Raw genomic sequence first — 26,517 nt, 5'->3', positions numbered from 1 at the left:
TGTGATATCTCTCAGATTTGTCAAAGCAGGCACTCTATGTCTTTTATACCTGCACACTGGCTAACAAGTAATTCTATGGTGCATGAGGAAGGTGAGGTAAAAGGTGTCATGCAAACTTTAGCACAATTGACATGGCATATAGCCCTTCCCATTTATCGCCACACCACTTCAAGTTTTGTTCACTGCTTAATTTGCTGGTATCTGCTTTTTAGCTGCCTGCCAAGAAGAGTCTCTGCTGGGATGTTTCAGATCATTTCTTGATGATGATCCCAATGGAAGATCAACTTCACAGACTGATGTGTTGTTGTATTCACGATCACTGATCATACACACACTTGTGACAATCGTTGGTGTGGAATTCCGTTGACCCCTGTCCACGTGGCACTCAAAGGTATTTGCTGCTGATTCCTATAGCTTTGCCTTCAGTTTTCACTGGTTCTGAGTAGACACTGCAGCATCTGCCTGCACAAGTAACCTATATATGTGGCTGGTAGGCAAGAGTATGTCCGTACCATACGATATATCTGATGATCTATAGCAGGGAAGGCAAATTGCAATAGGCCTATTAGCTGCCCGAAGGAATTGATGTCTCTGTCCACAAAATTTTACCACGTAAAGTACTGTGCTTGTAGAGAGTGCACATGAACTGGCAATGAGATGATGAGTCTCACTCGCTATTCAATTTTGGGCAGAGGGATGAGTGCAGCAACAGTGAGTAGAGTAAATTATACAAAATTCACATTGTGGACACACCCACAACGTTGTAGGATGGTGCTCTAGTAGTCTGGCTGCCTGACCCTCTGCCTGTATTATTTTTCTTTAAAGAATATTGATGCCCTCTAACGTTAAAAACAGGAACAGGTTCAGGCGGATTATCCTTTGTCTATGGCATCGACAACACTTCATCATATGTGGTGGCCTTGTCACTGCAGAGGGCATATATTTGGGAAGGGACCTCGCAGGGTAAAAGGTCTGGAAGCCAGACTAGTGCTGTGGTAGACATAATACACAACTTTCCCCCAGAGCAGGTGCATGTTACTAGCCTGTGTGTACCAGCATGTGTTTGTATGTGTGTCTGTGTATATTTATTATGTGTTTCTGTATTAATGTCTGTGCTTGCTTGTGCAGTGAAAGGCCTTGATGTGTTTGTCATATCACATACTGTTTTCAATAGTAATGTTGCCACCTGCATAATATTGTAGAATGGGCTATACTGTATATCAAATTTCATTAACCAGGACTGATGTACTAGTTATACAGTTCTCATTTAATGAATTCTTTCATTTTTTCGTGGATGAAATGTATTGAAATTGAAGTACATTTGAGCATCTGTTGAACTAACTGAAATGTTTAATGCTTCTTTGAATTAAAGGCAACCAAATTACTAACTTTATGTGGATAGATATAACAATGAAACTTTGTATTCACTTTGATTTTTTTTCCAATAAGCAAGGATTCTCTGCAGTAGGTGTATAAAAGATGACATTCCAATACCAGTATTTATGCTGAAGAAACATTTCCCTTTTATCACATGATTTTTATTTCTTATTAAAACATTAATTCAGGATTTCCTTTTACTGATTGTCAACAACCTAGAATGGCTATATCATGTGTGCCTGCCAACAAAAACAAACAAAGTTTCTTATACAGTCTGTACATGAGAGCTCGACAAAATAAATATTCTTTTTTTTTTTCTATTCAATACACCAGGAAGACAGGTTTCTGAATCAATTTGTGTATGCCTGTGCATGTGTAACATACATATGTTTTATAAAGTACTTGGTTGTTTTATGACCACTCGTGGATTGTTATAGTGATTACAGGAATGTTCATATTATTTTCTGTATACAGCCTGTTATTTATTCTCTAGTGATCTTGTGTAAGGTGTGTTAACCCCAGCTGTCACTACCAGTGCAGAATTAGGGTTTCCAATTATAAACAACTTTCAGGGAGTTTTGGGCTGTTGAGAAATGCAAAGTTTTTTTGATTATGGGGTTTAGAAATGTGGAAAAACAGTGTGATTGCAGATGTGTTTGAGCCAGAAATGTGTTCCTGTAGAGTTGATAAACGCACATTCATTTTGAAATGACCTGCCCATGACAGCCCGCCCACCTACACACCTCTGCTCCTTGGGTCAAACTGCACAGACTGCGAAGATTACTTTAGCTTGTGATGTCAGATGCATAAGACATTATCAAAATACAAATTAGACAATATAACTTATTTTTGCTCTTCTTGCCTTATAAAAGAGCACAGACTTGCATCTTTCAGAAGGAAGGTAGGATTATATTACCTGTAACAACATACTTCAGAAAGAAATTAAGGGAATGTATACCCCTTTTTTTAAATGAAATTTTGCTGAATTCTCTTATTATTTTCTTTTTATATTGTTCTACATATCTGACATCATAAAATGTGGTAGTCTTCTCATCTGGCAGTGACTATGCAGAAACTTTTCTGAAAGTCACAATATTTGAAAGGAATGTCCAATTTTCCTCAAACTGTCACTAATGTGTTATACTGATATTGTTGTATTCATTCAATCCACACGGGTATTAAGGTAAACTTTTCCTTTAAGTTGCTCCTTTCTCCTCAACTTTGTTTGGTTAAGCATGCAACTTTCTGAAATGGGAACACCGAGATTTAGAAATATTATTTGTCTTTTCTGTCAAATGTGTTTATGTTGTGTTACTGACTTTAATGAGATCTACTTTAATTTGTAATCATTGACATAAATGGGCCAGAGATACAACTCACTTCTCACTGGAAATCATGTAGAATTAAACCAATAGAGATGTGTCTCATGTGTGGATTTATTTCAGTGTTAATTGCCTGATTGGCTTGTTGTCTGTCGAGTCGCGAGTCCCCAGCTGTGGCATTGTGATTGGCAACTGCCCCTATAGACTTGACGGAAGCTATTATTTAGCAGAGCAGATTGAAAAGTCTCTTGCAGGCTGATTGGGAAAAGCCTTATTAGCCATGTCCCACCTTGACTCATGGACACAAAGGACCATCAAAAACTGACCTACATCCTCTTTTTTCCACAAAAACATTCTGAAGTTGGACAAATATGTATGCACGGCTCACAAAAATCCAGTAGACATGTCTAAAGTGTTTAGTATTCAAACTCATAGGAAGAATGTGATCACATATAATTTCTTGGTAGAAACTTAACATAGGAGCGAAGGGTCACTGTCTGAGATGACTAGAGGGGAAAAAAGAACAAGTTACGCTGTATGAGAGGTACATTTAATTGTATACACTTATCTTATTTTCACCCCCCCCCCCAACCTGCTTGTTTGACAAGCACACTCTAATCAGCTGAACAGTGGCACGCAATATAATTCCCATCAAACCTGTACTGTCGTATCTCACTTCAGAATTCCAATTTCTGCCAACTGTCGTAAAGTGATATCTTTGAACTTTTGATTGCAGGAGGGATTATCAAATCTGAGAGGCCATGATTTATGATGCATCAAACAACCATGTAGCATACGAGAGTCTTTTTCCGTGTTACTAATGTGATAAAACAAAGACATTGCAGGGAAATATTCAAGATATGCTCAGTGGAGGGGGACAGTACATTCCAATATACTGTAAAATGAGGAATGTCAGCATGCATTTTAATATGCCGATTTAGCAAGAGCCAAGATTCACGAAATTAAAATGCCAGCGGAAGTTCTTGTCGACATTGTATGCGTTGAATGCGAGTGACAATTCGCAAAAATTTAATTTCACAAAAATATCTTGGCTTTACAGTATTCTGCTAAAGGAAACCTAAGCCCAAATATCAATGTGGATCGAGTGAAAGAAGGAATATCAGTTTAAACCATCAGTGAAATTTTGTAGAAAATTGGAAATTAGATTCAAAAGTTATTGAGTGTTTCAGTGTCATCTTAAAAATAAGACTTAGTACAACTAAAGTTAATGACATTACTTTTTACAACAATTTTGGTTTCCTTTAATCATGTTCATACTTTAGCAATGATTGATATATGATGTCACCATCTTGACAGAATCTTGGTTTGGAAGGATTTTGCGGGCCTATTCAAGTAATCTGATGAAAAATAGTTGAAATATTATTCTAGAATATGAATGGCACATACAAAGTAGATTCTTTTACACTGAATGGTTCTTTTATTGATAAATAATCATTGACATATGACAGTTTCATCATTTTTTTTTGCAGACATGGTCAGTATCTAGTTCTACAACTGGATGGAACAAGAAATATAATCAAGGTGAGTCTTAACAGCTACATCATTGTGTTCTAAATGATTTTCTTTTTACCACAGCTTTCAGTCTGTGGAGCACTAAGAAATATATTTCAAGCAACCACTTATCATTCTGAGAAACTGTCTGAAATGTGTTTAAAGTGTTACCCAAATGCTCTCAAAAGTCAACTAACCGTCCCATGCCAAGAACCACTGATAGTTTGGAAGAATTTATAGCTATGCAACTTTCTGCATGTAGGAATGAGGAAAATGTTTGATCACTGGTAAGTGTAAACCATAAGGTAACACAGATTTGAACAATAAATCGTGTTTGTACATGGACTCTTTTGCTTTGAGATACCATAAAGTGAGCGTATCGTTGTGCTGTTTTCATTTCTTTTGTGTTGTAATCTATTATGTGTATTCCAAGCATATCAAACAGCAGCTTTTAACAGCATGCCAATAAACTACTAGTATAGCACAACTATGATTTCTTTTAAGAGAAAACAAGAACTTATTTCTAACATTTATTGGATATCTTGATTCTGTGGAAGACTTTGGTCTATCTATGTGTTTTAATGATATATTGTAAAAGCTTTTTTTTTTTTTTGCGAGGATTTAATTTTCACAAATTCTGCAGATCATTGTTTGGCTGCAAAATTAATAACATGTGAAAATATTGCCAATGGACTGGCATTCGGGCACTTTTACGATAGCCTCGATGTTTAATCACGAAAACAACATCTCACGAAAACAACATCTCATGAAAATTTGAGTCATTGGCACAAAAAGGGTCAAGGGAGCTTATGCTTCAGGAGAAGAGTTAAAGGACAAGTCCACCTTCATATACATGTGGATTGAGTGAATGCAGCAATATTAGTAGAACACATCAGTGAAAGTTTGGGGAAAATCGGACAATCCATTCAAAAGTTATGAATCTTTAAAGCATCTGCGTAGTCACTGCTGGATGAGAAGACTACTACAGTGTATGATGTCATATGCGTACAACCATACAAAGAAAATAAAAAGAGAATTTCACAAAACTTTACTCTTTGAATAAAGTGCACATTTCTTCGACTTGTTACTGACATATGTTCAGGGTAGTATCATTCCCTCTGCCTTCTGAAAGAGAGAAGTCAAGTGTTCTTTTGTTGTGCAAGAAAAGTGAAAATATGTTGAATTTTCTTTATTCTTTTTTTATATCGTTGTACTCATGTGACATCACAAGCTATAGTAGTCTTCTCATCCAGCCTTGGGTGAGCAGAAACTTCAAAAATTCATAACTTTTGAACGGATTGTCCAATTTTCCTCAAACTCTCAATGATGTGCTCTACTAATATTGCTGCATTCACTCAACCCACATGTCTATGAAGGTGAACTTGTCCTTACAGTGACTGTGCCTGTACAACCTGCTGTCTTGTCGTTAGTGTTTTCACACCAACAGTGTAGGTGAAAAGCAGTGTGAAAAAAAAAAATGTGGGTGCATGTTCCTCTCCAGTCCTGTTCTCAGACTTTCATCAGGCCATAATATATATGTGTAAATATTGACTAGGATAGGTGTGCCTTAAATTGACAAACCATGTAAATTGTTGACTTTGTTGATGACTCTGCAATTGAGTATATGAATATAAGAACGACCCAAGTCCATGGAAGACCATTTCGAGTAAACTAAAAAAAACGTCATATCTTTTTTGTTTGTCCAATAATATTCTATTTAACTGTGATGGGAAGGCAACATTGTATATACAAATTAGAATATATATTATTATGACAACTGACATTAACATTAATTGTGGAGAGGCCATTTTGTGTGATGGACTTGGGTCGTTCTTTGATTCATATGGACTTGGGTCGTTCTTTGATTCATATACATGATATTCTGCTATAGAGATGAGAGAAGGACGAGAGAGGGCGCTATAATATGAATGTAAGAATGACCCAAGTCCTTCATTCTTACATTCATATAAGATTTAACTCATTTATTTCAGGCACTTCCGGGGGTAATTAGGATTTATCATTTATACACAAGATGAGTTCATGCATAAGCTACAATTTCCCATGTCAAACTGATTTTGGCCAAAAATTGGACTTGGGTCGTTCTTATATTCATATACTCAATTGTGGCAGTTCTGCCCAACAGGCAGTAAATGAAACATTTGGGACTGCTACCAAGGGGGTGTTTCATCAAATTAGGCAGCGCTGACAATTTCAACAAAATCCTTGGTTTTGATTGGCTGAGATGCTCTGGTCACTGACTGTTACCATGGTGATTGTCAGAGACTGACAACTTGTCAGCACTGACTAACTTGATGAAACACCCCCCAGTATGCACCCTTGCGATTTGACGCAACAATGAATAAAATTCAATGTCAGGATTCCGAGGGTATAAATCTGTAAATTTCCGTAAACTTCTGGTTGTGGACCTCATTACTCTGGTTCCAGATTTTAGAAGTATACCAAAAAAAAAAAAAAAAAAGACTCATTAAAGGGTTATCTGAATGGGTATGATCACTTATGAATCACATACTTTCAGCAACAAGGAAATTTCAAGCAGCACGACAGTTACAGATAGTGTTCCGAAGCGTTGGCTGCATGCAGGCAAGTAGCTATATAGACAACTTGTTATCACACGTGTTCGTGCTGTGGTTTCAACTGGGTGCAAGGAGGGGCCGGCGATATACCAATCTATGTTGCATGATTGCACGAAATGATCAGTAGCAGCAACCTGGCAAAAGATTGCACGAATATCACCCTTTATTGAGTTGGTAAGAATTTCTACGATGAGAATAGTCATAATGTATATTTATGAGGGTTCTGTGCCATTTTAAATTGCCTCTGTGACAATTGCTCTTATGGAATATGTGCATGCTTTAAAATCAAACATAAAACCTACCAACAAGCATAACCCTAACCCTAATCCTAATCCCTACATCAAGCTAAACCTAAAACCCTATCACAACCCTAACCCTATAAAGTCCTTGCAGAAAATAAGACCAAAGCGATTGTCACAGGAGCAAATGTCGTGTCACCGTTTATAAGTGGTACAGTTCTATATCTATCACCATTGAACATATAGTCCTTGCTTGCCAGTACCCTTTAAAATAGTATTTTCTACCTGTTGTACAGTTACCTCTTATCATAACGTTTTAGCAAATGTTGTATCTGAATCCTAATTTGAACTTAGAGCAAACTTTCCTTTCACATTGATGGATTGTTCAGTCAGAGAGAAAGTAAGATATCCTATTGGGACTTTTGAATGAATAGAGTCAGTATGCTCTAAATTTGCTCTGATTATCACTCATTCACTCCATTGTTCTATTCATTCTGAATCAGTGAAATCTACCTTGCCTGTATTCATGTGGCATTTCAGGATGATCATAGCAGTGTCATTCAAACATGATTGTCTTAACTTAGCATCATTCAGGGAACAGCCATCAATGCATATCTGTAGGCATCATTACAATACACAGCTTGTTTCCATCAACTTTCTCTTTCCCCTGTTCACATCATATTCAAAGCCTTCAAACAACAGTTTGGCATCAGTATCTGTAAATGAAATGAACTGTCATATGCTTTGGACGGCATGAACATTTTCCCCTCACATTTCACAGTTGCCAAGCTTATCACGAAAAGAAATCTTGCCTCGACATTGCGTTTTCCTTCCGTATTCGTGGCAACAGCGTTGTTGAAAGCTCACAATTAGTATGGAGATGTGCGATGACAGGGAGGGGGAAGTGAAGCAAAGATGGCATTTGGTGCAAGAGTCCCAGGCAACATTTGATCCCTCGAGCTGCCTTCAGGAATACAGGACCCTGGCGAGCACCAACAAGTGACTGATTCTCCTCATCGCCCCCCCCCCCTTTCTAAACTGGCAGGCAGAAAGTCCTTTGTCCGTTAGAACTACATTGTAATGTTGGATTTGTCAGCCAGGCAGTATGTAATGGTAGAGCTAGAAAAGGACGGTGATTCATCCTCCATACCATTTTTTTTTCTTCTTTAGTGAATAAACCACTCTTCATGCCACAAGAACAAGCCATGCAACACTGTTATGACAAGCCATCTGATCAATTTAATATGCATGTCATGCAGGAATGCAAATTTTGTCAAATACTATCCCACAGTGTTTGCAATACAATCCTATTACTTACTTTATGAATGCTTCATTTTTTTCTACTTTCTTGCTCAGTATAACAATTATGTTATCTTTGTCACAGGTATCCTAGAGGACAGTTTGACAAAATGTTTGAGCAAATTAAAGCTCAGGAAACTAGGGCACAATTTTCCCTTCCAGAATATCATCTCCTTGTGCCTTACAGTTCTCTTACTGCAATCCTCAATCTAGGGAAGCCAGAAGAACACGATTGGTCCTTGTGGTCGTATATTTCACTTTCATGTCAAAGTTCCTTTCTTTATTTTTTTGAGGAGAACAGATGTGTTTACTAGCTGCATCTACTTTGCAAACAGACCTACTGGCAACCTCCCACTGCTCAGCTGATAATTTCACACCCGCACTCACATGAACCTTATACATGCAGATTGAACTGGGTCAGAAAGAGATGGCAATTTGCATTGTCGTGATACTTATATGCAGTCACTCAGATGTTTTTTTTTTTCTTCTAGCCACATTTTCTCAGATTTTTAAAACTGCATATCAATTCTTCCGCTTACAAACTGCTGCAGTTCTAGAATTTTCAGCATCTTTATGTAGGTATGTGGCATGAAGTGACAAGTAACTCGTTGAGGATGGTTTGATTTTACTACAACACGCATTTCCCATGGACGCTTGCCCGAGTATACTTGGGACTTGTCCTCAAACATAAAGATAAAGACACTGAGGGAAAAAGAGAGAGCAGAGAACTTTCCCTTTATGATAAAAGGCTAAAAATGTGCTGTTGAGTCACCAAAGACTTCTCGGGACGAGAAGACCAGGTCTGCTTTCTGTTAACCTGTTGAGGATGGGCTGATTTTGCTACAACACACATTTCCCATAGACACCTGCCCGAGCATACTTGGGACTAGTCTTCAGTTGTTTAAAGAAGACCTCATAGGAACCTCGAGGCTAAGCCCCGATGCTAGTTGTTTGCTCTGAAGCAGAAACTTCAGAGGACGTCTCCTGAGTTTGAACTACGGAATTCATCCCAAGTATATATTGGAATCAGTGAATGCAGCACCATTAGGAGAACTTATCAATGAGATTTGAGGAAAAGTTGACCATCTGTTTAACAAAGTAATGGTGTTAATTAGTGAAATGATGTAAAGAAAATATAAAGAGAATTCCACATTTCCCTTTTCCAAAATAATGAAAGAACACTTGACCTACTTCAGGAGGCATGTGGAATGATATTACTGTTGACATATACATGTATGTCAGTATACAAAGCTGGGAAAATAAATATTTTTGTAGAAAAAAAAAATGCAATTTTGTGGAATTCTCTTTATGTCTTCTATAGGCCTATGTCGTTCCACCATTGTGACATCGTGAAGTAATTAATACTATGCTACCTTTCTGCTGGTTGTTTTCTGAAAACCATAGCAGACCTATGGCAATATCTGTCTCTGTCACAGCGTAAATCACATCAGAACAAGTGTGGGTGTTTCCTTTAGGCTGGAGATAAGTTGTGACTAAAGTAGCAATATAAAGGGAGTGGTGGAGCAAAAATTTGGTGCACAAAAAGTCACACTTGAAGTCAAAAACAGAAATTTGGTGGAATTTGAATTTCAGATACCCGATTTCCCACGTTAAGGACTCTTATGTTTGATTCTCACATGCGGCTGTAGAGTAACTTGTCATACAAAAGGGACCAGATTAGTTGCTAGGTGTGATATATGAATATGTTTGTCTTGTTGATTCAATAGTAGTAAGTAAATACAAATAGATTGAGGACTTACCAGATGCTCTAGCTGCACTTATATATGGTCCCTGCTGCCTGTCGGACAGAAAGTTTACAGGGCGGTGAGTCGTTTTAGTCCTTTATCTCCAAAAAGTTTAAGTGTTCCCAGCTCTAGTGCATCGTGATAAATCACCGGCCGTCCTGCTCTGAAGCGAAGCCTAGTTGTGCACCCAGGAGAAACCACTTGATGTGACTGAATCATCGGATCAGGCTTCGCTGTTCCCTTAGCCAAGCAGCAGTACGCAGGAAGGTTGTTTCCCCTCCGAAAACCAGTCATGGAAGCTCCTCACCTAATCGGCTAAAACCCTCCGCGTCCCAAATGGCTGGGGCCACTGCCTTATTTTTTTTTTCGTTTTGTTTTGTTTTCCTTTGCTGCTGGACAGTGCGTTGCTGGGCTCAGTCTATCTAAAAATTTACAATGTGTATCAAACTGATATGCTTATAAAGTAGAACTTTTAAATATCTTTCATACCATCACAAAATGTCAAATATGATATGATATAAAGACTGATAAAATGATGAAGATTTAGTTTAGTAAGCGAGAATGTTTTTGACCTTTTAGAAAATAATGGTATGATTTTTGTTTTCTGCCATAGCCATCCAATCAGACAACTTCAAATCTTGAAGAAATTAGCTTTAGTGCATCAGTGCACAAAAGTTTAAACATGCTTTGAATTCACAATTTTTCCTGCGTTCCTCCTTTTGCCTATATTGTAGCCAGGTTTGTTGCTGTAATGTGCTGTGCATGTTTTCATCAGTGTGCAGTTACATCATCAAAACTTGACCTAATTTTAAGTTACCCAGCTCGCTTTAGGCATGTGCCTCAGTCTGACAGATTGGCCATGGTGATGCAATAGGGATTAAGGGGAGTTAAAGGTTAATTCTGTTCATTGGCAGATAATCTTCATGCATCTATATGCCAATCTGTTATTTTCATCCTGTTTAAGTTGAAATGAATAATCAGCTTTTACCATATATGCCAATCTATTCTTTTCATCTTGTTTTAACCCGTTTAGGATGGGCTGATTTTGCTACAACAAGCATTTCCCATAGACACCTGCCGGAGTATACTCGGGACTCATCCTTAACAGGTTGATTGAAATAAAAGATGAGCTTATACTCCTCTTTATCCCTATGTCTGCTCATCTGTTATTCCATTTTGATAGACCTCTGAAGCAGTTTGCTTAAAAGAATGTTAAATGTAAAGTCAGGAAAAGTGAAGCTACTTTTTTTTAAAACCCAGAACTGAAAACAGGTATCAAACAAGTGACATACAATCACAATAGTATCTTTGAGATCTTACCCATGAAAATTGTCTAAAGATTTGCCTTGAAATTCATTGGCCTGGCTTCAGTGAATATTAATTGAATGTCAGGAAGTGATGAAATGTGAATCAGAAAGGTTGGCTAGGTGTTATGGATAGAGATAAGTGAGAATGGGACAAGCATGCCAATTATATGAGGTCTGTCTATGCCAGTATTTTTGTTTCTGTCATGTGTTCCACTAGTCACATACTACACCTGTGTGTTTGCCAATATATTCCTCTTTCCTTTCCCATTAGCTCCCTTTCTCTCTCCGGTTTCTGTGTGTCTGCCTACTTATTCTTAACCCGTTTAAAGACTAGTCCTGAGTATACTTGGGCAGGTGTCTATGGGAAATGTGTGTTGTAGCAAAATTAGCTTGTTCTCAATGGGTTAAATTCCCCCTCTCTCACCTGTTTCTCGCTGTGTCCTATCTATTCCTCTATATCTCTCCTTGAGCTTCTTTTTTCTCTCTTTTGTTTCTATATGTCTGCATATATACAGTCCTCTGTCTCTCCTTTATCCCCCTTTATCTCCTTTTCGTACTCCCGTTTCTCTCTATTTGTCTATATATACTCTCTAAAAAAAATCGAGTGAAAATTTTCACTCTAAAAAGAGTGAATACAAAAAAGAGTGAATTTCGAGTTAAATTGGAGTGAATTTTGAGTGAAAATGCTCATTTTCACTCATTTTGGAGTGACGTCAGGGATCACTCGAAGATTTTGGAGTGATCCCTGACGTCACTCCAAAATGAGTGAAAATGAGCATTTTCACTCAAAATTCACTCCAATTTAACTCGAAATTCACTCTTTTTTGTATTCACTCTTTTTAGAGTGAAAATTTTCACTCGATTTTTTTTAGAGAGTATTTCTTTATATTTCTCCTTTATCTTCCTTTCTTCCATTTCTCTCTGGGTATATGTCTTATCCTTATATCTCTCTTTTATCCTTCCTTCTCTAACCAATTCTTGTAGTGCCCTATCTATTCCTCTATATCTGTCCTTTATACCCCCTTCTTTTTCTCACTGTGTGTCTATATATTCCTCTATATCTTTCCTTCAGCTCCCCTGTTCTCTCCTGTTTCTCTCTGTGTCTTTCTGTCTGTCCCCTTTATCTCTCCTTTATCTCCCCTTCTCTCACTAATTTCTAGCTGTGTCCTATCTATTCCTCTGTATCTCTCCATTATATTCCTTTCTCTCTCCTGTTTCTCTCTGTGTTTATATATTCCAGTATATCTTTCCTTCAGCTCCCTTCATGTCTCCTGTTTCCCAATTGTAATATCGATTCCTCTGTATCTCTCCTTTATCTTCTTTTCTCTCTCCTCTTTCTCTCTGTGAGTCTGTCTATATATTCATCTGTATCTTTCCTTCAGCTCCTCTTTTCTCTCCCGTTTCTCTTATGTGTCTATCTGTGTATTTCTCTATATCTCTCATATATCTCCCTTTCTCTCTTCTGTTTCACCCTATGTGTCTATCCATCTGTTCCCTTTTATTTTTTATTCAGCTCACTTTCTATGCTCCGTTTCTCTGTGTGTCCTATATATTCCTCTATATCTTTCTTCTCCCCTTTTCTCTCCTATTTCTTTCTGTGTGTCTATGTATTCCTTCAGCTCCCTTTCTCCTGTTTCTCTCTATGTGTCAGTGTATTTATTCCTTTATATTTCTCCTTAAACTCCCTTCCTCTTTACCTGCATCACCCCCTCCTTGCTCACTCCCTCTCGATGCGTTTCCTCCCAAGGATTCAATTTCCTGTATGTGGTGTACTTCATCCCACCACCACTGATGTGTGAAGGCAAAACAAATTTAAAGGCACCTATTTGTTATGACATAACCCTACCTAAACCCCTTCCTTTCCCACATCTCCTTCAGCTTCCCACAGAGCTCCCACGCCCCTCTGATCAGCTGACTCTTTAAGTTCTACCCTACATATATATTTTTTTCTCTTTATTTCTTTCAGATCTCTATAATCTCTACTGTGATTTGATTTAGGATTTACACATCCAACACCCTTAGTTGGTGGTGTGTTTCTTGAACACTGTAAATTAGGGAAAACACAAAGAGAAACAACACAAATAATAAAATTTTGTTCCCAATAAAATATTTTTTTCCTAATGTGACAGAGGCATATGCCACCAAGATATCATCAAGCACATTTCAAATTCAGCAGGGGAGGGCTGGTTGCTGCAGCCCCCCCCCCCCCCCCACATGTGGCTCTTAGTAAAATACAACAGATAACACTAAAAACAAAGCCTGAAAATCCATGACTTTCAAGGGTTCAAGGGTTCAAGATTTCTGTAAAACTCAAATAGTTTCAAATAAAAACAATCCAAGGCAACTGTGGAAAATTTTGAAAGAAATAGCGCCCACCAGTGTGAGGTTCACCCCATTGAGTCTGTCACTTGGTGATGAAGTAGAATGTGATCCTCTCAAAATTGCAACTATGTTCAACAAGTATTTTGTATCAATTGGGAGTGAACTTGTTTCAAAGTTCCATTTGCAAAATCAGTCACCTGTTTTATTGTTAGATAGAGGGCATGCTATGAACACATTTACTTTGACTGACATTGATAAAGAATTTGTTGAAAAGGAACTAAAATCCATTGAAGCAGCCAAATCCTCTGGTCTAGATGGTTTTAGTAGTCATTTGCTCAGGTTGGCAGCACCTGTCATAGCACAATCAGTTACAGAGATGTATAATTGTTCCATTCGAGCAGGTGTTATTCCCCCTTGTTGGAAACGGGCAAAAGTAACCCCAATTCACAAAGGAGGAGACAAGACTAACATTGACAATTACCGACCAATTTCAGTACTACCTGTTATTGTCAAGATACTTGAAAAAAGTGTACACAACCAACTCCATGATTACTTTGTTGACAATGGTCTACTTACCCCCCATCAGTCGGGTTTCAGAAAGGGCCATTCCACTCATACTGTTTTGACTTTTGTTACTGACCTCTTATTGAGGAATATGGATAGAGGAAGTTTTACTGGTCTTGTCTTCCTTGATATAAGGAAGGCATTTGACACAGTAGATCATGCGATATTACTTAGGAAGTTACAAATGTACGGTATTGAGGGAACAGCTCTTAAGTGGTTTACTTCCTACTTAAATGAGCGAACTCAGTATACTGTTGTTCAAAAAAAGAAATCTGCCATTCATGAAACAAAGGTTGGAGTACCGCAGGGGTCCATATTAGGACCTCTATTGTTTACTATTTTCATGAATGACCTGCCAAGAGTAGTTGATGAATGTGATATAATGATGTATGCAGATGATACTGTTATGATGTTCAGTGACCCAAATCCTGAAAGAATAGAAATGGTTTTAAACCGTGAACTCAAGAAAGTGAAGTCTTGGTTAGATGAGAATCACCTCACACTCAATGTAGATAAAACACAGGTACTTGTTGTTGGCACACAACAGAAGTTTGTTCAGTCCAATCTGAATATGGTCTTTAAGGTGAATGATGAAATTATCAAACAGGTCCAAAGTGTGAAGTATTTAGGGGTCTGGATGGACCAGCATCTTAGCTGGCAAGAGCAAATCAAATATACCTCAAAAAAGATAGCAACCAGATTAGCATTACTCAGACGAGTTAGAAAATATCTAACTCTTGACAGCGCTAGATTGCTTGGTAATGCATTGGTCTTACCTTACTTTGACTATTGCTGTAATGCTTGGACGAATTGCAATCAGCGCAACAGGTCGATACTGATCAAACAGCATAAACAAATGGCAAGGATAATACTGAAAGCAAATTCTTTAACACCCTCCTCTCAAATGTTCAAAACTTTGCATTGGATTCCCATGGAGGAACGTTGGCGGTTCCATCGGGCTAAGCTCTTATATGATGTAATTAATGGTTCTTCTCCTTCCTATTTGATTGATCGCTTCACGCTATGCAGTAGTACACATCGGTACAGGACAAGAAGGGCGGGCACCCATGGTCTTGTTTTGCCTAGAGTCACCTCTGAGAGTGGGAAAAGGGCTTTTTCTTTCTCTGGAGCTATGCTTTGGAATGCACTTCCTGCAATTATACGTAGTTCTCCTTCAAAAGCTACCTTTTGCTGTAATTATTTGAAACATTTCGCCTCATAACCTGGGTTATTTGTTATCTGATATATGTAGATCTTGTTAGATCCATTTTCTGTAATCTCTGTTGTATATTTCTGTAGTGTTATTTGTCTGTTAAGTTTGACTTTATGAATGAGTTTGTGACACAGGGCCTCTAGGGAGAACAGTGCATTGTCTACTGATAGGGCCACCCTGTATAAATATGACTAAATATAAATAAATAAGGGTTCTACCTTGAGATTCTTCCCGGGGGGGGGGGGGGGGGGGGGGGGGAGCACTGAGCCTGGCCCACCTAACTGTGAGCACCCTCTCCCTACACCTGATCCTGTAGAAAACAAGATTACTGATTCATGAATTTTTAAAAAGTTAAGAAGAAACAAAAAAAAATTTCTTTAACATTTGACATACAGTTACATATATATTTCATACATTTATTTTCCATGACTGTCCAAAGCTTACAATACTTAAAAGTTCCCTAGCTGGGAATCTGTCCCTGCAATTCTTTCTCTCTCATATCAGGTCAGTGGAAGAAAGCCTGCAGATAGAGAACCCGAGCTCATGCAATGTCACTGCATGAGTAACATTACCTGACCACCCTACCCCACTCCACCCCCTCCTGTGCCAAGAGTCGTCACCACAAGCATTTTTTATTGTCTTCAGTGTATAATGTCAGTTGACTCAGCCTTCCTGTCAGGTTCGTGCAACTTTTCTTCAAGGGAGTCAAACCAGAGAATAGCATAGATTCCTTGATAAAACAGGACTTCCTCTTGCCGACATCCTCATATCTATTCTCACACTCATTATATTCTTCTTCTTTTTTTAATCTTTGCACAGGAAGGACTCCCCCTGGAGTTTGTGGCACTCATCCAAGATGACAGGTCTTTGTGGAGGGGATCGGCAAAGCTCCCCGCTGCCTACCTACCAGGGGGTCTGAGGAGGTTTAATGCTTACGCAATCCATGGAACAGGTGCAGAGAGGGAGTATGAATCCCTGTACCCGGCTGAAGGGGACAAACATGACTGTCCAGACTTGTAAGTTTGAATAGACATTGAATAGGAAGGTATGTGACAGAGAGAAGGGAGGGGTTGCCCCAAGGAGGAAACGGAGATGATTGTACACAAAATTTGGATCTTCCTTATGCTGTTATGATGTTTGGGGTCAAGGAATCAGAGTGTGGGTGCTCAGACAAAAGAAGAAAACAAAACTATGTTGCCTTTTCTAGATCAGTTGTATCATGTGTGCAGTTTTTCTCTCTCCCAAGATCAGACTTTTACACTGCTTTGATGATTATTAGGTGATCATACCAGAATATGGGACACACACACATCCACACACATGCACACACCTGCATGATATACACTTAGCTTCATTTCTGAGGACAATCCATGAATCTTCTCTGCCCTTTGTATTTGCATAACTGACGAGAAATTAGATTTGCATAGTCTGCTGGACACCTGAGGACTTTTGCAGTGCCTTCTGAATAAGGACATGCAAGTGGTCTCAAAATTTGTTTTAGGTCTAGATAGCCCATCTTCAGACGTAAAGGTGAACAGGCAACATGTACTTCCATTGCTGTGGCTCATTGGATAGGACCATAGACCATTGGGTGCACATCACAAGTACGACACCCAAGAATCATAGAGCCCATGAGTCATACAAACCATGAGTTCAACACTAAGCAAACAAGGCCCACATGACCAACACATTAAGCCCCATGTTGTAATGTCAAACTCATGGGCTGTATTTGCCTAGTGTCGAACTCAGGGCTGTATGACTCATGGACCTTTTTTTGATGTCAAACTCGTGGGCTGTATGACTCGTCGGTGTCGGTCTGGTGGGATAACCCCTGCCCATTAATCGTGAAGTCTCTGGTTCAAGTCCCCTGGCTGCGACAGTCGTGCCTCTGGGCAAGGGACTTAATCCTTACTGCACAGTCCTTTAGAGGGGACCTGAAGCCATTGGTTGCATGGCTGCTTACTGATGAGCATTCATTGCTTCCATAGCAGCCACATGAAACAAATTACCATACCTAAGAGCGTATCCCACTGGAGGAGACTGTGCTGTGACTGCCACGAATGATCAGTCACCAAAAAAATGGCCTGTGCTCTCACAAAGAAAGTGACTCCAGGGCAACTTGAGATGTATCTCGATCCAAATAAGATGGTAATATATTCATCCAGAAGTTGCAGAGATGTCTCGGAGACCTCACAGATAGAATTAGTCTCCACAACTTGGCTGTGACTAGAAGGAGACCTTGCAGGAGATGCTACAAAGATGTCTCCGCAATATGTTTTGAGACTTGAAAGAGTCTCCAAAAAAATTGAACATGTTCGATTCTCTCGCGACTTCCTGGAGACTCGGCTACATTCCAGGAGATGTCACAGAGGCATCGAGGAGAGGACTCCACGACCAGGGAGACTTGAATTTACCACCAGGTCACCAAGAAGGCTCCAGCCCAGTGAGACACCCACAGGGGGTGCGAAAAGCGAATTGTACCGTGCCGTACCGGCGCCAGAGGAGCGCTCGAACACTCCTAAAGTGTACCTTACCGTGCTGTACTGAGCCAAAAGTGGACCACTTCCTGATGTGCTCTAAAAGCGTACCAAAGCGTACCAAAAGTTCGCATGTGAGAATGGGCTTAAGGGATTCATATACGTCATAATGCAAAGAGTTCATTCTCTTTGTTCGGGACATCTGTAAGTAGTTCAAGTGAATCCAAGTGAAGAACCCTTTTGCTACAAAATGCGTGACCTCTTCTAAAAATAAGTCATGAGGTACGCTTTCTCAACAGAGCGCTCAAACGCTCAAAATCTGGCACAGTTCAGTACGGTACACTTTCATTCAGTTCACTTTGGTTCGCTGTAGAGCGCTCGAATGCACCTATAATATACACACACATGTACATGCACTGCTTGTGCTCAGAAACTGAATTCTTTTTTTTTTGGGGGGGGGTCTGATAATCATCCATGAGAACGTGTTGCCATGCAGTGCATGGATTTAGAACCAGTTTTTTAATAAGATTATTAGCAGAGGAGCAAACCTGCTGTATGGGGCATGTCTGGTGTGTCATTTGAGGCACAGGTTGTGAGGAAAATGAGAAGAAGGAAACATTGGAATCCTCCCCAGTCTATAATTAAGCTGAGTGGAAACTTATGCAAGGGGGACTGTTGGTATGACTCATGCACATGCATTGTGCAAAACATAACCCATGCTTGCACAGTTTCAGCTGAATCATCTCATGTGAAAAGCTTTACTCACAGTTTGAGCTCGATCATCTAAAATGGAAAGCAATTTGCGAAAAAAGAAGACGGCTTTGCACCCAGAGCTTAAGGCAAGAGAAATAGTCTCTGTACAGCAATGACCAAGATTTACAGTAGGCCTTCATTGTATCATCACACTCTCTTACAGGAGAATTTGGAAGATTGTTTGAGGAAACTGAAATAAAAATACAGAAAAAAACGTGGATCAATTCATTATGAAGGGTGTCAAACAAATAGGAAGCCATGTATGGCCAGTGGAACACCAGTGAATCTTGTCTTATTTTTGTCAATTAAGTTTCAAACCTGAACAGCTGACATCATAGAATTCCATTTGGTTCTTTGTAGTTTGTTATAAAAAGACTTGGTTATATCACATATTCACAATTCATACTACAAAAGTTTTTAAAAATGGTTTGTGTATCATGTATTAATCCACACTAGAACCTCTCATTCACAGTAACTCCAGTTGGCGTCAATGTGCCAGTGCATTTGAACCCCTGTAACAGTCTTCAATTGCATTAATAGAGGGAAGTTATAGATTATCTCTCACAGGTGTCAATGTCACTGTTAAATTGGTATCACTCTCATTTTCTCGTTGATCACCATGAAAATTATATAGATATTTCTTCTCCTTTTTTGTGTGTGTCACAGAATAACTGCAAATGAAGTCATTCACCATTTGCTCACTATCCTTAAGAGGAATTAGCACTTCTTATTACCAACCTGGGAGGCAGGTTACCATGAAACATGACCACTTCAGTCCTGTTGAAACCTGTTCCATCTGGCTGGATATGAGGAGATTTTTATGGTCTTTAAATCAATCCCATTTGCTGTGCATAATTTTCATGTGGCCATGTTACTCTGGGTCCTATTGGTCATGCTGAAATGGTCATTGGATGACTGACAGGGTTATGTGAAAATGTTAAAATCTGTTTGGAATGAGGCAAATAGAGGTCTCACTGGTTTTCGCTCCGTCACGAGATAAGAATTCCCCGGAGGCGCCACGAGAATTAATCTGACAGTGTGCGAACAATTATCCAATTGTGGGTAATGTCAGGTGGGGTTAGCCAGTTCGTCTCATTATACCGTAGTCCTGATTCATGACGGAAACTGTTAGTCAGCTTTCTTGTTGTCTCTCTTGCAGGTATGAACTCTTCCTGGCTGTGCTGGAGGAGAAATCTCCTCACTTCATGTCGACCAAACTTTCCGCTTTCACCAATTTCGGAAACTTTTAAAGTGTGGTGAACGAGACATTAAAATCAAGAAAATCATGTAAAAGAAGGTGTCAAAGCAGAGGGAAATGTCTCCTAAAACAGATTTTTAATGTGACTTCTTAAAAGATATTCGTGCCACTGAGAAATCGCGAGTTAAAACTGATTGATTTACTTCACCGATATTCACTCTGGAACAGCCGTCTTTTGCGAGCCCTAAAATATGATGTCATGAAATGAACAAAACCCTTTACGAGTGCAGCGGGACACTGAGGCCGCCATTCATAAAGCACTTACTTGGTGAGCGGATGCAATATCTGCCCTGTCTTTAGTCGCATCTGCTTTCTCGGCTGAGACATTAAAACGTCCAATTTTTACCTTAGTATTGTACGGAATGACTTTGAGTTTGACGTCGAGAGTGAATTGAGTGATGACAGTGACAATGACACTGATAGTGACAGTGGCAAAGTCTGGGTGGTAGAAGAAGCGAGGGAGAGGCGACGGAGCCCACTGTGTGGATGGAGTGCGTAGCACAGCGTATCAGCGCAGGGCTGATTCATTCATTTCGTGACATCATAATTTTGGTCACCAAAATTTCGCCGTCAGATTGGGTTCAGGTGGTCTAAAAAGGGTCTCTAAACACCATCTCTCCATCGTCTTTTTCAAGCCCTAAAATATGACATCATGAAATGAACAAAACCCTTTACGAGTGCAGCGGGACATCGAGCCCGCCATTCATAAAGCACGTTCATTTCGTGACGTCATAATTTTGGTCACCAAAATTTCGCCGTCAGATCGGGTTTGAGGTGGTCTAAAAAGGGTCTCAAAACACCATCTCTCCATCGTTCTAGAGAGGTTTTCACCTTCTGAAAGTTAATTATTCATATTCCTAGAGACTTAAAGGGATTGTATAGTTTTGGTTGAGACCTAATCTCAGGTTTCTAACATTTTTTGGTGAGATAATGAGAAACGTCTTATGAAATATGAAATAGCATTTAAGTCCATGAGGAATTCAACTTTTATTTGATGAAAATTGGTTTTGAAATGGCTGAGATATCCAAAACAGAGTGATTCTGATAAAGTGTGGGACCCACATTTATTACGATCGCTTTGTTTTACCTTTTTTTTTTGTGGATGTTTCAGTCATTCCAAGGCCGATTTTCATCAAATAAACTTTGAATTCCTCTTAGAATGGTATGTTGTGTACTATTTCATAGGTTTTTCCTTGCTATCTCGCAAAAAGTTAAAAGCTCAATTCTCATCTCCACCAATACTGTACCATTCCTTTAAGCTTTCCAGAAATGTATAAATCACCTTGTTTATGAATATCATCCTTTTTTTCTCGTTCACCATACTTTAAGCTTTCTTTGACTGATTATGTGTGTATTTTAGATGCTCTACATTGTCTCTTCAATCCACTTGTTATGAATGACGTGGCAGTTTCATGTCGAAATAGCTGTGCATGTGTAGCAGGAGATGTCTTGATATGTTAGAACAAAGTCAGGAGCAGCTTTTGATATCCTGTTTTTCATGTGTGGATGAAAAGAACAGCAGTAAACCAAAATATTTCATACATTGCAGTATGCACAAGTAATAAGATTCACCAATATATTTCTTGAAATGTTGAGCTAGAATGCTCTGTCCTCGGAAATTGTTGCAGCGCCATCTGTTGGAGCATTCTGTAACCGACTGACGGTTAATCATAGTTGATAGTCTTTGTTCTTCATATTTGTTATGTGCTTGTAAATATCTGTAAATAAACTGTATTATGATATAGATAACACAGTTTTCAAGAATCTTCAGCTTGTTGAAGGTGGCAGAATTAACCAAAAGAAGAAGAAGAAAAAATGTTCGGATTCATGTCCCTATTTCTTGTAATTATAGCTGTCAATCTAAATACAGTGTACAACGTAAAAAAAAGAAAACTGACAATGATCAGTCTTTCGCTTATAAGTTCAGCTGACCTCTTTTGTGAAGGTCAAATGAATTAACATCGGAGTCTTTCAGGGTGATTTCATTGACCAGCCAATTGGTGTGTTCGGACATTGGTGAGGAATGGTGTGCTCGGACACTAGCGAGGAAGCTTGTTACATCGCTCCTGGATGGGATGAGAAACCTCAGGAAGCTGGGGCAAGGTCAGGTCAAAGATGACGGGATATGAAGCTGGACAGTGGGGCAAATTTGGATAATGCTTCATCCACTTTGATCCTGACTCATCCCAAATCCCAGGAAACCGCAGCAACTTTGTGCAGTGTTGAGCGGCAGTTTTTTTGTTTTCAGAATATATATATATATATATATCATCTGCACTACGACTGCAGTTGAAAAAGTAGGGCAGTTATTAAGTGTATGTGTAACATGTATGGTATATGAGAACATAGTAATGACAAGCAGTTTATGTACAAACAAAGCATGGAGCCAGTTTATATAAAGAGGTAAAATCATCACTGAGTGCTGTAGTGATGAAGAATAATGTAATGAAAATGATAATGAGATCCATCAACTTCAGTCTTTCTCTTTGCATATTACTGGTATATTCCCCCTCCAACACAACCTAATTTAGGCTTTTACAACAAATTCCTTGCCCACAAACAGAGGTGCAATTCCCGTAATGGCTTCCACTGCAAAACATTTGATAATTATTCATCATCAAGATATATACATGGCTGAATGCCTTGATACCGGTAGTGCTCATGGATAATTAATGTCTCTCTGCAGACAAGTAATATCGTCATTATGGCATGGGGGCTGATTGCAGACTCTGATTACCTTGAATGGAGTCAGGTTTACATAGGCTGTGATCTGGGGCCCAATACATAAAAGATGTTAGGATAGCAACTCTTGCTGGAATGACAACTTCCCATAGCAACAACCAATCAGGAAGCTGATGTTTTGTTGGGTTTTTTTTTGTGTTTTTTTTTCATTACTATAACAATTGCCATTCCAGCAAGAGTTGCAATCATATAAACTTTTTAATGAAATGAGGCCCTGGTGATATGCTTGGTGATTGGGGGGGGGGGGGGAGGAGGAAGGGGAGGGGGAGGGGGATGATTGCTAAGCTCTTTCCATGACAAAATATCTTGGCCTATAAAGGCCTATGGATGTCGGCCTGTGATTTTGTGCTGGAGCAGAAATGTGAGGGCAAACATCTCATTCCTTGTCATCTGTATCAGACCTTTAAGTCACGTCTGGAGTGTCAGAAAGTCAGTGTGCAGCTGTACTCCGTCTCTGGCCACTCCCAACTGATTTGTCCCGAAGTTTGGTGAACTGATCGGAAGTTATTTCTGAGCTACGGCCATGTTTGGGATGTGCTGCTGCAGTGGTGTGGGAGATGATTTGTTGAGAAGATTCCCATGCATTCTCAGACATACAGCACTTATTTGCAATTAGACAAACTCACATCTTCTTTTACAGATTTCTTTTTACAAGCTCAATGAAATTCTTTCAATGAGCAAAGTTGTCTTATATGCACATAGTTCATGTGTCAGAAATAATATGTTTCCATATCAAAGGCTTATTGTACAGCTTTTTGTAATGTGTGCCGGTTATTCACTCATTCCATAGCCCTGAACGTGCTACCCCTTACTCTTAAGGCATAATGTTTTATAGATGAATTCGAAATCTGTGAGAGATTATAAAGATCTGAAATAGGGAATCTTGCAAATCATTGTGTTATAAAATTAATGTTCATGCAGATTTGGATTTAACATGTTTGATAACGTACTTTCCATTGCAATCATTAATAGTAAATACTATCTGCTCCATCTTTGCTCCACCAGTCATCGTCTAGAGTACTTCAGAGATGTAGACTGGACAGGGGTGGTGGACGTTGCAGCGCTGCCCTCAACGTCTTCAGTCTGGAAGTGATCTTCAAAGGAAGCGGTCTTCATGTCGGCCTCACTCTCTGGAATCTGCGTAACGAATGGCATCATGCGTGGCAAATCAGACAGGAACGGAGTGCAAAAGGTTCCAGAGTATTTCTGGCTCGTCAAAGACAAAAGGGCTCAGAAAGTTGGCATTATTGCCATCGTCTGTTGCAGCTGATCCTGGCAGTGTTCCGTCGATTACAGTTCAAGAAGATAAGATGCTGATTGTGAGCAGGTGCTGTAGATGTGTACTGATGGATCGTTGTATAGAGGAGAATCTTGATCCTCAAAGTTATCCAATATCAAATTTTATTCATTGTGACAGAAAGAAAAGAGTTTTATAAGAGAGGAAAAAAAGATAGTTCTTCTTGAAACTTATCAGAGAAATTATGATTATGTATGTACTTTGAAAATGTTTTTATGCAGTCCTGCAAAATTTTCCCATATATTTTTCTACCTGGTAAAGTTTATCAAAGTTTGATAGATTAATGACCGCATTATGGAAATAAACGTTTAGAAGTATATGGCCTTGATCCATCTCGTAAATCTCTGGTGATGAACATTCTAGTGGGTCTAATAGGAACAACTGCAGTCAGAGAAAAGATAGTAACATGTGTGAACAGAGTAAAGAATAAACCCTATGTGACAATGAGCTGTGCTACATACTTTTGCTGCTTTGGTTGTGATTTCCGTATCCGGAAGACGATGTATTAAACACACTGTAATGTCAAGCAAAGAAGTTCAGTGTGCGTCACTTCTTGGCAACCAGCAGCTTGGCCCTCTGAGAGGCAGGGGGCCTTGCCTTCTTCCAAGGCACTGCATGTGGCCTGTTTTTTTAGTGAGATTGATATCTCGGCATCTCAGCCTCATAGGAGATCAAAAGAAGATAGTTGGATAGGTGAAAAATAATGGGATTGTTGGCCCCCTGAATAGTTTTAGGTGCAGGTGTTCATTGTGTTATTATTAAGGGATGTATACGTAACAAGGAAATTCATCTTCTTTGAAAGGATTCATGTGGCTTGTGTAAGAGTGTTTGAAAACATGACATTGTAAGTCTTGATTATTGCTATTCCTCTGTGTCGACAACTTTGTATCTTGCTGAGGAAAGTATTACCACGACCAAACCCAGGTCGAAATTCCCATAGAAACCAGTAGAGCTAAAACCAGTAGAATTCTACTGGTTTGTACGGGTTCAGTGGAGACCGATTTTCTACTGGTTTCAATATGGAAAGTGAAATAAAACCAGTAGAAAACCAGTAGGAAATTTGTACTGGAACCAGTAGCAGACCAGTAAGAATTCTTATTGGAACCAGTAGAAACCAGTAGAAATGCTTGATTTAAACCAGTAGAATCCAGTGAAGACCAATGAAAACTCTCAATGAAACCAGTAGAAATCTCAACAAAACCAGTAGAAATCACAACAAAACCAGTAGAAAACCAGTAGAAACCAGCAGGATTTTTTTACTGGAACCAGTAGAAATCTCAACAAAACCAGTAGAAATCTCAACAAAACCAGTAGAAATCTTAACAAAACCAGTAGAAAACCAGTAGAAACCAGCAGGATTTTTTTACTGGAACCAGTAGAAATCTCAACAAAACCAGTAGAAATCTCAACAAAACCAGTAGAAACCAGCATGATTTCTTACTGGAACCAGTAGAAATCTCAACAAAACCAGTAGAAATCTTAACAAAACCAGTAGAAAACCAGTAGAAACCAGCAGGATTTCTTACTGGAACCAGTAGAAACCAGCAGGATTTCTTACTGGAACCAGTAGAAACCAGCAGGATTTCTTACTGGAACCAGTAGAAACCAGCAGGATTTCTTACTGGAACCAGTAGAAACCAGCAGGATTTCTTTCTGGAACCAGTAGAAACCAGCTGAATTTCTTACTGGAACCAGTAGAAACCAGCATGATTTCCTACTGGAACCAGTAGAAACCAGCAGGATTTCTTACTGGAACCAGTAGAAACCAGCAGGATTTCTTCTGGAACCAGTAGAAACCAGCAGGATTTCTTACTGGAACCAGTAGAAACCAGCAGGATTTCTTACTGGAACCAGTAGAAACCAGTAGGAATTTCTACTGGAACCAGAAGAATGCCAGTAGATTCCTTACTGAAACCAGAAGAAACCAGAAGAATACCAGTAGATGTTGTACTGGCCCCAGTAGAAACCAGAAGAAATTCCTACTGAACCAGTAACAGCATGTACCAATGCATTTGGAAGAAGAACTTGCACTTCAAGTGACTCCCATTATAACGACATCTTCAGGACCGACAGTTTTCTTTTTGTTACATTAAAATGTTGTTACAGCTCAACAATGCAAGAAAGAACATTGTAAATGTCGTACAGTTGTAAATACAGGTAATTTAAGGACCTGATTTTTTACTTTTTTGATACATTGCAAAAAAGTTTCCATAGAACCATGTCCAATATAATGGATGTGCACTAGTAGTACAAATTCTTCTTCAAATCAGCAAAAACAAACAAACAAACAAAAAACCTATTTGTAATGGTGCCACCAGACATCAACTAATGTACAGTACTAACCAATTTTCGACTGAATGAGACATACCTGAATGTTCAAAATTAAGAATGCATACATGTACACAACACATGCCACACAAATTCACACTGCATTTGTATGCATACATTAATCAAAACATGAGACTTCTATCACACACTGTAAGTCTGGAGTAAATA

The 26,517-nt window shown here is 39.1% G+C and overlaps 1 protein-coding gene across 1 annotated transcript in view; it reads left to right on the top strand.

Moving 5' to 3' along the window:
- LOC139744000 (UPF0462 protein C4orf33 homolog) overlaps positions 1-24,042 on the top strand; it is a 41,897-nt gene extending 17,855 nt beyond the window's left edge. Inside the window, exons 4-6 of the mRNA XM_071654468.1 lie at positions 4,190-4,241; positions 16,314-16,510; positions 23,730-24,042. Of these exons, the coding sequence (XP_071510569.1) occupies positions 4,190-4,241; positions 16,314-16,510; positions 23,730-23,817 (337 nt within the window). The 3' untranslated portion in view covers positions 23,818-24,042. The remainder of the gene's footprint in view (positions 1-4,189; positions 4,242-16,313; positions 16,511-23,729) is intronic.
- Positions 24,043-26,517: the final 2,475 nt, after the last annotated feature.

This window comes from Diadema antillarum, unplaced genomic scaffold (assembly GCF_040938485.1).
Source record: "Diadema antillarum isolate AM-2024a unplaced genomic scaffold, OU_Dant_1.0 seq00001126_RagTag, whole genome shotgun sequence".
Taxonomy (NCBI): Eukaryota; Metazoa; Echinodermata; class Echinoidea; order Diadematoida; family Diadematidae; genus Diadema; species Diadema antillarum.
Note: the sequence above shows the minus strand (reverse complement) of the source record. Positions and strands in the feature narration are given on the sequence as shown.